This window comes from Fusarium redolens (genome assembly GCF_020744475.1).
Source record: "Fusarium redolens strain MPI-CAGE-AT-0023 chromosome Unknown BKA55scaffold_5, whole genome shotgun sequence".
In the NCBI taxonomy this organism is placed as follows: domain Eukaryota; kingdom Fungi; phylum Ascomycota; class Sordariomycetes; order Hypocreales; family Nectriaceae; genus Fusarium; species Fusarium redolens.
This window is the reverse complement of record NW_025763668.1, coordinates 2,391,905-2,404,552: the sequence shown is the minus strand read 5'-3', so window position 1 is coordinate 2,404,552 and position 12,648 is coordinate 2,391,905. Positions and strand designations below refer to the sequence as shown.

General features: G+C 50.2%; 3 protein-coding genes across 3 annotated transcripts; 2 read left to right on the top strand and 1 right to left on the bottom strand.

Annotated features, from left to right (window-relative positions):
- Positions 1 to 807: 807 nt before the first annotated feature.
- Positions 808 to 2,974, top strand: BKA55DRAFT_592412 (uncharacterized protein; the record flags this gene model as incomplete). Its single annotated transcript, XM_046195387.1, has 2 exons — positions 808 to 1,473; positions 1,526 to 2,974. 2 exons carry the CDS (start codon positions 808 to 810, stop codon positions 2,972 to 2,974), a joined length of 2,115 nt encoding a protein of 704 aa, XP_046052428.1.
- A 796-nt stretch (positions 2,975 to 3,770) lies between these two features.
- Positions 3,771 to 7,733, top strand: BKA55DRAFT_304891 (actin interacting protein 3-domain-containing protein). The gene is made up of 2 exons (XM_046185610.1): positions 3,771 to 4,398; positions 4,508 to 7,733. The coding sequence occupies exons 1-2, from the start codon at positions 4,219 to 4,221 to the stop codon at positions 7,400 to 7,402; spliced, it is 3,075 nt and encodes a 1,024-aa protein (XP_046052427.1). The 5' UTR covers positions 3,771 to 4,218; the 3' UTR covers positions 7,403 to 7,733.
- A 6-nt stretch (positions 7,734 to 7,739) lies between these two features.
- Positions 7,740 to 12,382, bottom strand: BKA55DRAFT_639928 (IKI3 family-domain-containing protein). The gene is made up of 4 exons (XM_046197114.1): positions 11,852 to 12,382; positions 10,073 to 11,796; positions 9,683 to 10,025; positions 7,740 to 9,633 (listed from the first exon to the last, which is right to left on the bottom strand). Exons 1-4 carry the CDS (start codon positions 12,007 to 12,009, stop codon positions 7,965 to 7,967), a joined length of 3,894 nt encoding a protein of 1,297 aa, XP_046052426.1. The 5' UTR covers positions 12,010 to 12,382; the 3' UTR covers positions 7,740 to 7,964.
- Between the last annotated feature and the right edge of the window lie 266 nt (positions 12,383 to 12,648).

Genomic DNA, 12,648 nt, shown 5'->3' with positions numbered 1-12,648 from the left:
AAGAACTCGCGGCCTTTGCTGCAGGTCTTACGCAACATTGCAACTATGAATTGAGCTTGCACAGGAATGGCAGTTGGCAAGGGTCGAAAAGAGGACTGCGGGGTTGTGAAGGTTGGGGGAACTTTTGTAAGATGATAGAGGATCCTTGCTCTGGTGGGAGACGGAAGATAAGACGAGGGAATGGAAGATGCTTAAGAGAAGTTGAATTTGAAAAGAAAAGAGAGGCTTGAGGTAGAGATGGTATATATAATTCATGATATTGGGAATACCATTTAGCAAAGTCAGGAAGCATTGAACATACCCATGGCTCATAAGTTAGAAAATACGATAAACCGATAGCTTGATCGGACTTTTTGCAGTATTACGCCGCTTCATATGCACATTCAACGCTCGCCCCCAAAAGAGCAATAGCGTGATCGGCCAACGTCGTTACATGATCAGAAGCATCACAGACAAGCAACGTAACCGAGCAGGAATATCCAGTCTAGAACCATGGTCATAGGCTGATTGTAGGAAACAAAAAGAGAGGTGCTGTAAGCAAGACCCGTTCCCCTCTTTTTTTCTTCATCCGCGCCGCAGCTCAACTTCATCTTTCTCTCATCTCGTCTGGCATTCTTTACCTCAATAATCTGGTGATACCCGGCGTGAGCACGCTCAGATTCCTTTTGCGAATAGTGCCACGTACGCATTACCTTAACCTCCTTCTTACTGCAACAAAAAGGGGTCTTTGACGTGCGTCTGGATCAATTACACCGTCTTACACGCCCCATGTCAACAATCATACGCCCATAACGAGACAAAGACAAAATGCCTGCTCCTTACTCTGACAATCTCTATTCCGCCGACTCTGACGATGAACCTGATGCCCTCTCGCCAACAGACGGTTACTTCCACGCGTCGTCTGAGTCGTCGTCATCTCGCTCTGGACAAAACGTACCTCATGTTCCAAACGTGCTTGTCGAGGACCCAACCCAGTTGAGTCGCGATGCAAAGATTCAAGAAGCAGAGAGGGAGAGGAGGTTGTTAAATACCGGAGGATCTTCTGGACACAACCCTGAAAGCCCTGCCTTGTCACACGAGGATGCGAGTGGCTCGGAGAATCCCATTGCATTGACGCCACATTCTCCTCCAAGGGCTTCTCCTCTGTTTGCTCATCCTGTTGACGCACCCCCTGCTTATTCGCCCTCACCTACAACAACTTCGCCGCCAACTACAGTGAATAACTATCAGACCTTTGCTTCTACAGCTACAATGGGTCGGCCTGAGGAGAATAGACCTTTGATTAATCATGCTCCGGAGTCTATGAGCAGCCCCTCCAACTCAGCTCAACAACCCTCACGTTGGCAACAATTTAAAGATTCCGTCTCGAACTTGAACGTCAGGAAGAAAGTCAAGACAGTCCTTGCTTCACTTCTCATATTCTCTGTCGTTTTCATGATTTTCAGCAGCTTTACCATGCAGTCTAGACACGGCGTAAGTCTCACCTCGATACGATACGATCTCTGGACTAACATAACTGCCCTAGTCACACTCAAACCCAGTCGAGGATAATGATCCCGTTGCACCACCCACCGACGACGGCGATGACTTCGCCTGGACTCCTTCGCGATCTTGCCTTGATAAGCCTCACCGCTTCGCCCAAGTCATTAAGGAAATTGATATTCAACCTGACCGCAACCTTAGCATTATACAAAGAATGGCCAAGTCCGACAACCTTAAAGGCTGGAGCACCCATGTCTCTGGAGAAGTCATTCTTCGGCCTATAGAAGATTCCTCGTCTGCCAGCATTGAGCTGCAGGTTATCTCCAACCATGATGATCTCGGGGTTAAGGCCAACTTCAACAAGACAACTCAGGCCTTTGAGTTCATTGTGCCACGCAGAGTCGACTGGGACTCGTCTGACAAGGCTCCTTGCATCCAAATCCGTGTCGCGATCTCGGCTCACCGTGAGACTATCCTTAACCACCTTAGCATTGAGACACTGCAGCTTGACGTCAAACTCAAAGAGGGGGTCGTCCTGGGAGTTCAGAATGGGGTCAACATCCGAAGCGCCAGTGGCCATGTCACTGCGCCTGGTATCAAAACGATCAAGGGCAAGGAAGTTGTTCCTTACACCCTCTCTTCCCGCGAAATCCGCATTCATACAGCCAGCGGCGATGTCAAGGGATGGTATCCCCTCTACGACCTCCTCGACATCGAAACCGCCTCAGGGGATATCATCACCAACATTGGACCCAAGCCAGTGAACCCTCAGAATGTTCGACCTGCTGCGTTTCGTGTGCGCACTGCTTCAGGCACGGTCAAGGTTGATGAGCCACTCACTACCGCTCAGAAGGCTGCTCGCCCAGATCGCGAGTTCCCACCGCGCGACTACACAGTTGATATCATCACGGCGTCTGGAGATATCACGGCCGATGTCGCCGCGAGCTCATCAGCATCCTTTAAATCGCAGTCCGGTGACTTGAAGCTGCAAATCTGGCCAGTGCTGGACTCGAGTTTGTTGGCTATAAATGAAAAGATGAAACCAACTGTCATCACAAATACAAAGAGCGGCGACACACAGGTGACGATTCTGGAGCCCATGTGGACGAGCCTGGCAACCATAGGTGAAACGATTCCTCCCGTCAAACCTTATGATCCTGCAGATGGTAGCGATCCGTACATCGTTCTTCCCGAAGGGTCTGATGTTGCTGAGATTAGCATGGCCAGACCCGTGCTTTCGGTTCTTCACTCCAAACATGAATCGGTCAGCGGCAAAGTTGAGCTATACTTTCCTGAATCTTGGGAGGGCATGTTTTTTGCAAACTCAATTTCGGGTTCACAAGAATTCAAGGGTAAGGGTGTGGTAGTTGAGCACGGAAGAGGGTCGATGCCACCACACCTCGTTGATGGACGAAAGGGTAAGGGGTTTTCCCAGCTCAGTATTCGTACCGTGTCTGGCGACCAATTCGCCCTCTTCGGAGAGGAGGCATAAGATATATGAATGGTAATGAAACGAGGCGCCAGCGAGATACACGAATGGATAATGAATATGGCGTACTGGAGTTGATGATCTTACAGGGGAACTTATTGCTTGGACAGCACCATTCGTTAAGGATAGGAACTTAGGATACCATATCGTTCGTTGAACGTACTTATTGACCGCAATGAAATATTTATCAAGAACCTCCTTGTCCTAACGAAACAGTTTGGTTTTTCGAAACAATAGCCAAGTTTATTAACCCCAGATCCATAAAGTGGCTGGCCAAGGCGTGGTAGCGGTAAGCCGTTTCCTAGCCGACAGCCCGTCCCGCGGTATATATTGTACCAACTATGAAACGACTTGGCATAGCTTGCGCTGATTCTTGCCATGATATCATTGTAAAATAGTGCAACTCGAGTAGATTGTTTGCATTATGCATCAACACAATTTGTGCCGAGTTCATGAACGTTTATGCGGACATCCTATCCTCTAGTTACAATAAATGGCAAGTGACTGGATTGGCTAGCAGCATTCCGAACGACAGATTTAGTGCCTTGCCTTATGATACCGGGTTTTGAAGAATGTTAAAACGGCTATATCCAAGCCTTATCGAAAAAAAAAGTCCCATGATCATTAAAATTGTTGGTTCATAGGTCCCCCGTCCCCAGAATTGGATCTCATAGTTCCCAGGTTGTAGAATAAACGCCATGGGAAGTGGCACGTGCTTATACAGGGGTCATCTGCATCTGGATCAAGGTAAGATCAGGTAAGGTTGGGCACTGGTCTTGGTACCTATTTTCAACTGTCGAATCACTGATGTCGTGCTGTATCTAGTACCCGCTAGAGCCCGTACGGGACCTTCACCCACCACCTAACGTTCACCATCATCATCCATCCAATCCATCCATCCACCCTCTACAGTGTTCGACTCTCCTCCCACAATTCATCCTCTCTCCTCAGCGTCAGCCGCACTCTCACCAGGTACATCGCCTGCCTCGATCTTTTTTTGCGACTCCCTTTTTCGTACTACAACAACCGATTTTGCGATCCGCTTTGCCTGCCGCTCGTTTTGATGATGCCTCTTGCCCCTCGAAGGCACCCAAAATCCGTATATTAAGCACTTCGACCGAGCTTAATCTCCTAAGCCACCTGCTCGTCGACGGAGGCTGCCACTTCTATTCTCTCACTGGACCGTCATCGACAACGAATATATCGTCGCGACTTAGATACATATATCCGAGCATACACCGTCCGTCATGCAAGCTCCGTCATCCGGTTCTCAACGCGCCTTCGCCCATCGTCGCTCGCCTGGCGCTGAGCCAGGGCCACCACCAAATGTTCCCGTTCGATCCATCTCGCCGGCTCTCCAGGCACGAGCCTCAAGCGCCTCAGCGAGATCTGTACAATCGACCGGCTCCCGCAGGATGAATCGTGAAGTGAGTATACTATAATGCTCAGCGTGGGCGAGACTGTGCCCCTGCCGAGCCCTGCCCCACGTCCATGTCCAATTGCAAAGCAAGATGCTGACGCTCCATGATCTCTCAGGGTTCCGGCAGCGGTTCCAATATGCCTCTATCGCAGATCGAAAAGAGCGTCACACACCTCCTCGTCGCAACAAAACAGCTTCTCGAGACCTTAACACAATGGTCGCGCGGACAAGCTACCGATAGCCAAGTGTCTGACGTTTACGTGCGCTTGGGTTATGAATTCAATATGGCGTGTCGCGCATTCACGGCCATCCACGTTGACACATCTGATTTAGGAAACGTTCCCGATTTACTGCGACATATTCTCGAAGCGACGTTGAGCCAAGAGGCGAGTGCCGAGAGTCTGGAGAAATACTTGCCTAGGATCCGGGACATCATTATTAATCTGTTACACGGCCTAAAGCGCAAACAACAGAAGCTCCGCCAAAAGCAAGCTCGGGACCGCGACGGCCATGCACCTCCCGACAGGGCAACCAGCGTTAGCACCGTTGGAAGCGGCAACAGCGGACTCACCAATATGTTAGAAGAGGGTCTTGAGAACGGGTTCCAGCCCGATTCGCAACCGACTGATTCTTTGCGTCAGTCAAGTGGCAGTACCAACCAGTCCCCGCGTCGCTTTAATGCTCAGCGAGAATCATCTCGAGCATCCGCCATATCAGAACAGTCTTCTCTTTCTAGCAACACTATGCAAAGTATGCCAGTTGTTCCACCTTATCCAGAGGGCGAGAGTAGTATTCCTACTGGACCTCCAGCACCTCCTGGGCCATCCGGAGGAGAGCTAAATATCGATTCGTTCCCTCCGCCCCCACCACCTCCGCCCGACAATACCTCGAGTGCCCTGGCAGCTCTGCAGAAGGGTGGAGATCTCGAAAGACGAGCTTCACGCAGATACTCTCAATATCAAATATCCAAGCATCTGGGAGGTGCTAATGGTGTACCGATTCTTCCACCGCAGAATTCACCTGTGCCAAACCGAGGACGAAAGGAAGTTCGCGAATCTCTGCGCGCAGTTCAAGGCCGACAGTCTATACGACACAACCGTAATACCTCCAGCCAGTCTCTGCGAACTACGGCTCCTGCCGAAGACTCTCCCGTCAGGATACCAGACAGTGTTTCTGAGGAATCATCTTTAGCAGAATTACCCGCAAAACCAGATCCCCCAACGGTTCAAACTCCAGACGAAGCATATGCTGCCAGCGCAACGCTCAGTGGGCCTCCCACTGACCCTATGTTCTTCAGCGATGATGCACCAGAGACACCGAAAGTCGAGAAACCAAAGGCCGAACCTGAAGTTGCTCCAACACCACAGCAAAAAGCTGCCGAGACCTCCTACTTCCAAGATTCGCCCCCTCCAACTCCCACAAAGGATCTGACCTTGTTCCTCCAGTACAAGTCCAAGGTAAAGAAGTTTGTTCTGCCGGAGGGACGCGCCGAGCTTACGATCGGACGACTTCAACTTGCATTTATCGAGAAGTTTTCTTGGAATACACAACACAACGGCGCAGATCTCCCTGAAATCTATATTCAAGACCCAGTTTCTGGTGTACGACACGAATTGGAAGACCTCGCAGATGTCAAAGATCGAACTGTTCTGGTGCTCAATGTTGAGGCTCTCGACGAAGTCAAGAAACACATCGACGATGGAATTGCATCCTTAACCGAAATTGTTCGGGATGTCAAGCAAACAGTTACCGATCAAGGAGCTGCTCTTCAACGAGTTTCAGACCGACAACAAGAAGCTGCAAACGAAATGGCTCGACTGGCACTATCACCTCCATCAACTTCTCACTCGACTGACGGAGCAAAGACACAGTTTAGCTCTGGAAGAAAGCTGGATAGTAGTCATCTTGGAGAATTGAAGACCTTACGACGAGATCTGGCTATTATGCGACAAACTTACTCCAATTTCCAGGCCGATATTCAAGACTCAATGGCTACCATTCGCGCCAAAGCTGCCAATGTCAAGGTTGCTACAGCCAAGGCGGCCATTCCTGACATCGAAGGCGACGCTGGTTACTCATATGTTACCAGTGGACGCAAGCAACTCAACAGCGACTCTGATCGATTGGTTGGTAAGGTGGACGACCTTCAGGACCTTATCGAGGATCTGCGAAAGGATGTGGTGCACCGTGGTGTCCGACCACTGCCGCGACAATTGGATTCTGTTGGAAAGGATATCGCAACATTGACCAAGGAACTGAAGAGAATGGAAGAGTACATGACTCAGGAGAAACCTATTTGGACCAAGATTTGGGAGAAGGAGTTAGAGGATGTGTGCCAAGGGCGGGACGAGCTTCGCCTTATGGAGGATCTTTTGGTCGATCTGCGGGACGATCTGGAGAAGGCCTCCGAAACGTTCACTCTCGTGGAGCAGGCTACCAAGGAGCAAATGAAGGACAACGGCACTGGCGCAAGTGCTGGAAGCGCCCGCCAATTCTCCAAGGGCCTCATCAACCTCGGCAACAGTGCCGATCAAAGCGCCGCAAAGGAAGGTGTTCTTGGTGAAGTGAGAGCTTTACAGCCCAACCACGAAGATCGACTGGAAGCCATCGAACGTGCGGAGAAGCTACGGCAAAAGGAGCTAGCAACGCGCCAGGTCAACCCACTGCACCGAGAAATCACCAATTTTGTTGCGGACGGCAAGCTGAAGAAGTCAGGGGGATTTGAGGAGGTCGAGCGCGCACGGAAAGCCAAGGACGATCGCATTCGACGAGAGGTTTGGCAGCGTCAGAACGGCATCATCCCCGAGAACCCCATCGGCGAGGAGGGTGTGGACGCTGAAGCCGATTTGGAAGACGAGGACGCGGCATTTCTCAGGGAGCTCGAAGAAGACGAGGCACGACAAGCTCAGGCTCAGGCAGAAGCAGAAGCAGAAGCAGAGGCAAACCAACCTCCACCACCGCCACCAAAGGACGACGACGATAAGCAACCTGATCAACCAAATGGCGCTTAGTCAGTCACATTGGTTTTATGATCGAGTATAGATATCTTGATGTGCCTAGATCGGTTCCACTATGTTTATGGAGATGATGCCTGGGAAGAAGAAACGCCTTATGCGAGATTGTTTGAACGCGATATGTCAGTACGGAATATGGTTATGGACTTAGGAAGGACGGACGGATATAGGAGGCAAAGGCTCTCTAAGCCAGCATTTTCTTACCCCCTTTTTTCGATATTCTCGTACTTAGTTAGCCTTTTTGCTCGGTAGTTTTTAGTTGGGATTTTGACATAGCGGAGGCGAAGGGGATTTTGTTGTTTTCACTTCATCAAACGTTTCATTACAGTGAAATCTCGTAAAGATCGTGAATTATTGTTGGAATTCGATATCAGACTTGCGATATGTCAATGAATATTGGTGTAGAACTGATGCCCTCAACTGAATTGAGGCACAAGAATTCTGAATCCAGAATTAAGTTGCCACATGTCAACCCAATCCTCCTATGTGAGCAGGTTCGTATTTTACTTCTTGGTTGTATTTGATCGTTTTAAACATAACTTTTGACATAAAACTTTCATCATGATCCTAAAAGCGTAAGCTTCTTAACCCCCTTAACAATCGGAGGCTCCAACTTCTTGCCCTGCCCCATCACAAAGTCCTGCAATACTGCTTCTCCTCCTGTAGCCTGCCAGGTTGGCTCGGCATCATTCTTTTGCTCGGTATCTGCCTCGGGCACCTTGAACACTTCAGCTACCGCGGCTGTGCAGGCCTCAGATACCTCAGCCATAAGAGCTTCGGCAGCACGCGCACGCTCGGGCATGTTCCTCCGCACAAGCGCGAAGATAAGGCGCTCAGCATCTGGAGCAGCAGCACTGACACGGTCAATGAGTCGGCGAATACTGTTAACAAGGTATTCTTCCTCGTAGACTGTTCCCTTGCGTCCACGAGCGCGCTTCTTCTCCTCACGCTTACGGTTCTTGCTTGTGGCGCGACTGACGCCTGTCCCAGCGGTGCCTACACTTCCAGCCTTGCCTGTATATCGTGTGAAGAGCGATGCGCTGGTGCTAACTCGGGAAGAAGCGGCGACAGAGACATCATCAGGGATGTCCATACCACCAGCGCGATCTCCTTCATAGAAGGCCAGAGGGTCTTCAATGGCCTTTCGGCGAAGCTCGGCAACACGGGGAACTTGGGCCTTGAGCTGAGCCTTGCAGTCAGCAAGGAACTCAGTTGTTGTACCTAGCGCATCAGCGAGACCAGTGTCGACACTGGTTGTGAGGAGGTCAGGGCGGTTGCGTTGGACAACGAGACGAATAGCGTCTGCGAAGTGGTAGCCCTTGCACAGGCAACGAACGGCCATGTCGATAGAGTCAAGGTATTCGAGGTGAATGGTGGCAGCAGCAGAGTAATCCTTTGCTTCCCAGAGAGCATCTGCGAGGTTGTTGGCAAGGTCGGACATAGCCTCAGCAGACATGGGAGGTTGCTGCTGAGCTGCAGTGTAAAGACACTCTTGCCAACATGTAGCGCCGGCGGTTCGGTAGCAGCTCGTTGCCTTAGCCCAGTTCTCGAGTGACTCGTATGCAAGGCCTGCTTCTCGGTAGGCTGATGTGGACTCAAGGTAGGCGGCGTAAGCGGCTGTGAGCTCTCGAAGGCGAGGAGGGTCGTAGCGGTATAGACGGAGAGCATCGTGGTATAGGGAGTGTTTGGTGGTATAAGCAAGGAGCTCATCAAATACATCCATTGCTTGGAGATGGCCAAGAGCTTTGACACGACGCTCAAGATGATCATCAATCTCGAAGTGGCGTCTAAGCTCAGGGAGAGAGTGCAGATTTTGAATGAAGGGGAGGTATTCGCGAGGATCGCGCTGTGATTGCTGAGCGACAAGGAGGGCTAGATCAAGGTTATAGAGTCCAAGGGCATTCTCATATAATCGGTTGACGTCGACCAAGAAGCAGATATGCTCGACTGCCTTTTCAGCAATCTTCTCGTCCTCACGCATCAGCTCAGCGACGAGAAGAAGACCGTCATCGAGTGCAGGTGGCGACTTGCAAACATGTGCGGTAATGGTATTTTGAAGGTTGGTGGCCTTGCGGCTCTGGAGGGCGTCGAGAAGAGCATCGCAGACTGTATTGACCTTTGCGGCAGAACCCCGTGGTGCGGGCGACAAGTCAGAGGGAATTGTACCAGCTCCAAAGCCGGTAGATCGCTTCGTATCTTGATACATGGTCTGAGTAACATCTTCGGCACTGGTCTAGGTTAGTAATGGTCCTGAAAGGTTGAAATAAGAAAGCATACCGGAGAGAAGAGAGGAAGAGATCGATATGGGCGACGTCTGGGATCTGGTCGAGGAAGAGGCCAACATTGGCCAAGAATTGTTCAGGCTGATGATCGTAGAGAATGTTCATATCTACGCGCTGAGTACGACAGTACGAGAATGCTCGAGCGTAGTTCTTCTCGTCAATCAGGTTACGAATACCTGCTACGACCATGGCTCGAGGGAAGACAGTCTCCAGGTTTCCACGGGGCATCTGCAAAACAATGCTCATGTTAGCAGGGATAGCTGTGACAAGTCGCGATCCACGCTCCACACTGCGGCAACGCTCGTCGGTCTCAGGGTCATCTGCAGAGACTTCAAGATCTAGAAGACATTAGTAGGTAGTCACGAAATACAAAAGAGTAGCTTACCATCGACGTTGGCGGACAAGTGAACAAACTTGACCAAGTGGTTGTTAGTAGTGAAGATGAGGTGGCTGGGTGTGACGATAAAGGAGGTACAGTTCTTCGCCAGGAGACGAGAATTGGCATAAATATGGCCGTTCCTGGAGAGGCCAAAGGCAACGATCTCATCGTCAACCTTACTCATCTCAAACCAAGGCAGCTGTGTTTGGAACTGCACAGGGAGCATCTCATTTCCAGACTCGGTGATCTGGAATAGCTTTCCTGAGTTGTCCTGGCCATACCCAGTGAATGAGTTATCGTCTTGATAACTGGTTGTGACGACAAGAACCTCCCGAGAGTTGATATCTGTGACAGATGCTTCACCCTCACCCGTAGCCTGTACGGATCGCTGAACAAAACCCTTCTCCTCTTCGTAGCCGAAGTAGTTGAAACCATCGGCTACAGCAGCAATTCTCAGAAGAATATTGTACCCAGGGCTTCCCATCTCGTCGAATAATACCTTCTTGGAGAGCTTCGGCTTGATTGATCTACCGTTCTTGACAGGCCACTCATAAACATCGATGCCCTTTCGGTGAAGAACCGCAAAGGACGTGTTGTCACGGCCAAATGTAACATCGACTGCCGCTGCAGGAACTGTGATATCGAACATTGACATAGGGGGCGGTACGTTGGCTGTTCGGAAAGGAGTCAACTTGACTGTCTCGCCATCGATCACCGCAACGGCACCATTATCGTGCGGTGGATGGCACGATCCCCTTGCTGTAAAGAAAATGTGCTCTGTCACGACAACCGTGTTTGTTGAAGTAGCAGCAAAGCGCAAAGCCTTCTCGGGATGCCATGACAGACATGTCGAGCTAGCCTCGATAGGGATCTCTTGTTTGAGGTACCAGTGGTAGTTGCCCATAGTCCATAGCTGGACCATATCCTTAAAAATCACCGCTAGGACAGTCGAGTCTGAGTTCCACTCAAGACGTATTCTCTCATGAGCCTCTGCTGGTTCAGAGGGAGAACAAAGTGTGAATTCGCCGTGCCGTAAACCGTTCCTCTCGAAAAATACCACATCGATCTGGCTCGACTTTCGCTGAATGCCAGCCATCAAGTTTCCAGCTGGTCGCCAACTCAGAGAGCTCTCGAGGCCATCAACTGGCTCACTTGCACTGTCAAGCTCACCTTCTCGTGAGTAAACTCGAATTACACGTCGTGAACCTTCTTGAACCGAGTTGATGGCCACATAAGCGCCGTCACCTCTCCAGCTAATGGTTGTGGCACCATCCTCGTGAGGACTAGGTGAACCCTCATCGACCTTTTCGGGGATAGTAGGATCACGCATGGCCTTTGCACCTCGGCCTTGGAACTGAGTCTCCTTCTTTCCCCACCCGACGGATACGTGCTTCGATGCATTGAGGTCCTCGACTGTCATGGGGATCTCAGCTACTGGGTCAAAGGTCGAACCCATGAAGATGACATTGTTTTCCTTTGTGACAACAATGAGGAGTTCCTCATCAGGGGACCATCGCGCAGCAGCAATACCAACATCGATAGAGCCAACAATCTCAATGTGAGCACCTTCATCTGAGAAATCGTCTTCTCGGACTGTGACGATGTCACCACCTTCGAAGACGAGACATGTTGTTGCTGAGCCACTGAGATACTGCAAACTGATGACCTTGTCTACAAGGAGATCTTGTGTTGGGCTAGGAGCCTCCCAACTGGCTACAGTACTGACTGAGCTATATGGAGTAAGTGACTATTATGTGTACATTATTCTATAGATGGTGTACTTACCTGTCTTGATCTCCAGAGATTCTCAGCAACTCAATCTCAAAGCTGGACTCTGATGGTTGAGCTACGACAAGAACCTGATCCTTCTCAGGATCCCAACACGCAGCTGTGGCATTTTCGCGCTGGCATTGCCCAAATCGAATGTTGCGAAGATTGCGCATCTTGACTATTTCTCGCCTCACCACCGAGGCCAAGCTTTACTTGTCTGATGATCTTCACCAACAGCACTGGAACTGTCGATGTAACTGCAGTGGTGTAAAATGGGCAGACTGTAGGCCTGTATGCAGCTGTCGTTCGACCTGTTCTGGTCTTTCGGACAAGGCCGAGCGTGCAAGTGGTGATATTTTCTTGGTGTGGATGGAATGGGCAACCAGCGGCGATGGATTTGCTAGATTTGGTGTCGATGCCCATAATCGAGATTTTTTGCGGTACCTGATTAGGCTGGTGCGTAAAGTACTGATGCGGGGTGTTTGGTGGGAAAGATACATGCTATAACTCCCAGATCATGTACTCGCCATCTTTGAAAGTTCTGATCAAGGGCCCGGGGAAAGAGCTTTTTAGGTTGCATCACTTCTTCTCTTTTCCGTCTAGATCAGCTCTTCACAGGCAATAGCGACCAACCTAGATTTTCGTTACTATCCCGGGCCTCGGCGATTAAAGAGTTCATCGCCTTATTTTTATCTAATTTGAATGGCCCCATTGGCTTCCTCTTTCTCGTCTTAAACTTGCTCCATTTCCCGTCTTTTTTGTGCTGATTTACTATTCCCAGTTTCACGTTCTGTTTGTAGCTCTTGCCATCA

Excerpts from the sequence above, each read along its gene's own strand:
- BKA55DRAFT_304891 (XM_046185610.1), top strand. The coding sequence starts at position 4,219 with ATGCAAGCTCCGTCATCCGGTTCTCAACGCGCCTTCGCCCATCGTCGC. Across the intron at positions 4,399-4,507 it reads CCCGCAGGATGAATCGTGAA|GGTTCCGGCAGCGGTTCCAA; the intron begins GTGAGTATACTA and ends ATGATCTCTCAG.
- BKA55DRAFT_639928 (XM_046197114.1), bottom strand. The coding sequence starts at position 12,009 with ATGCGCAATCTTCGCAACATTCGATTTGGGCAATGCCAGCGCGAAAAT. Across the intron at positions 11,797-11,851 it reads ATCTCTGGAGATCAAGACAG|CTCAGTCAGTACTGTAGCCA; the intron begins GTAAGTACACCA and ends TACTCCATATAG. Across the intron at positions 10,026-10,072 it reads CTTGTCCGCCAACGTCGATG|ATCTTGAAGTCTCTGCAGAT; the intron begins GTAAGCTACTCT and ends AATGTCTTCTAG.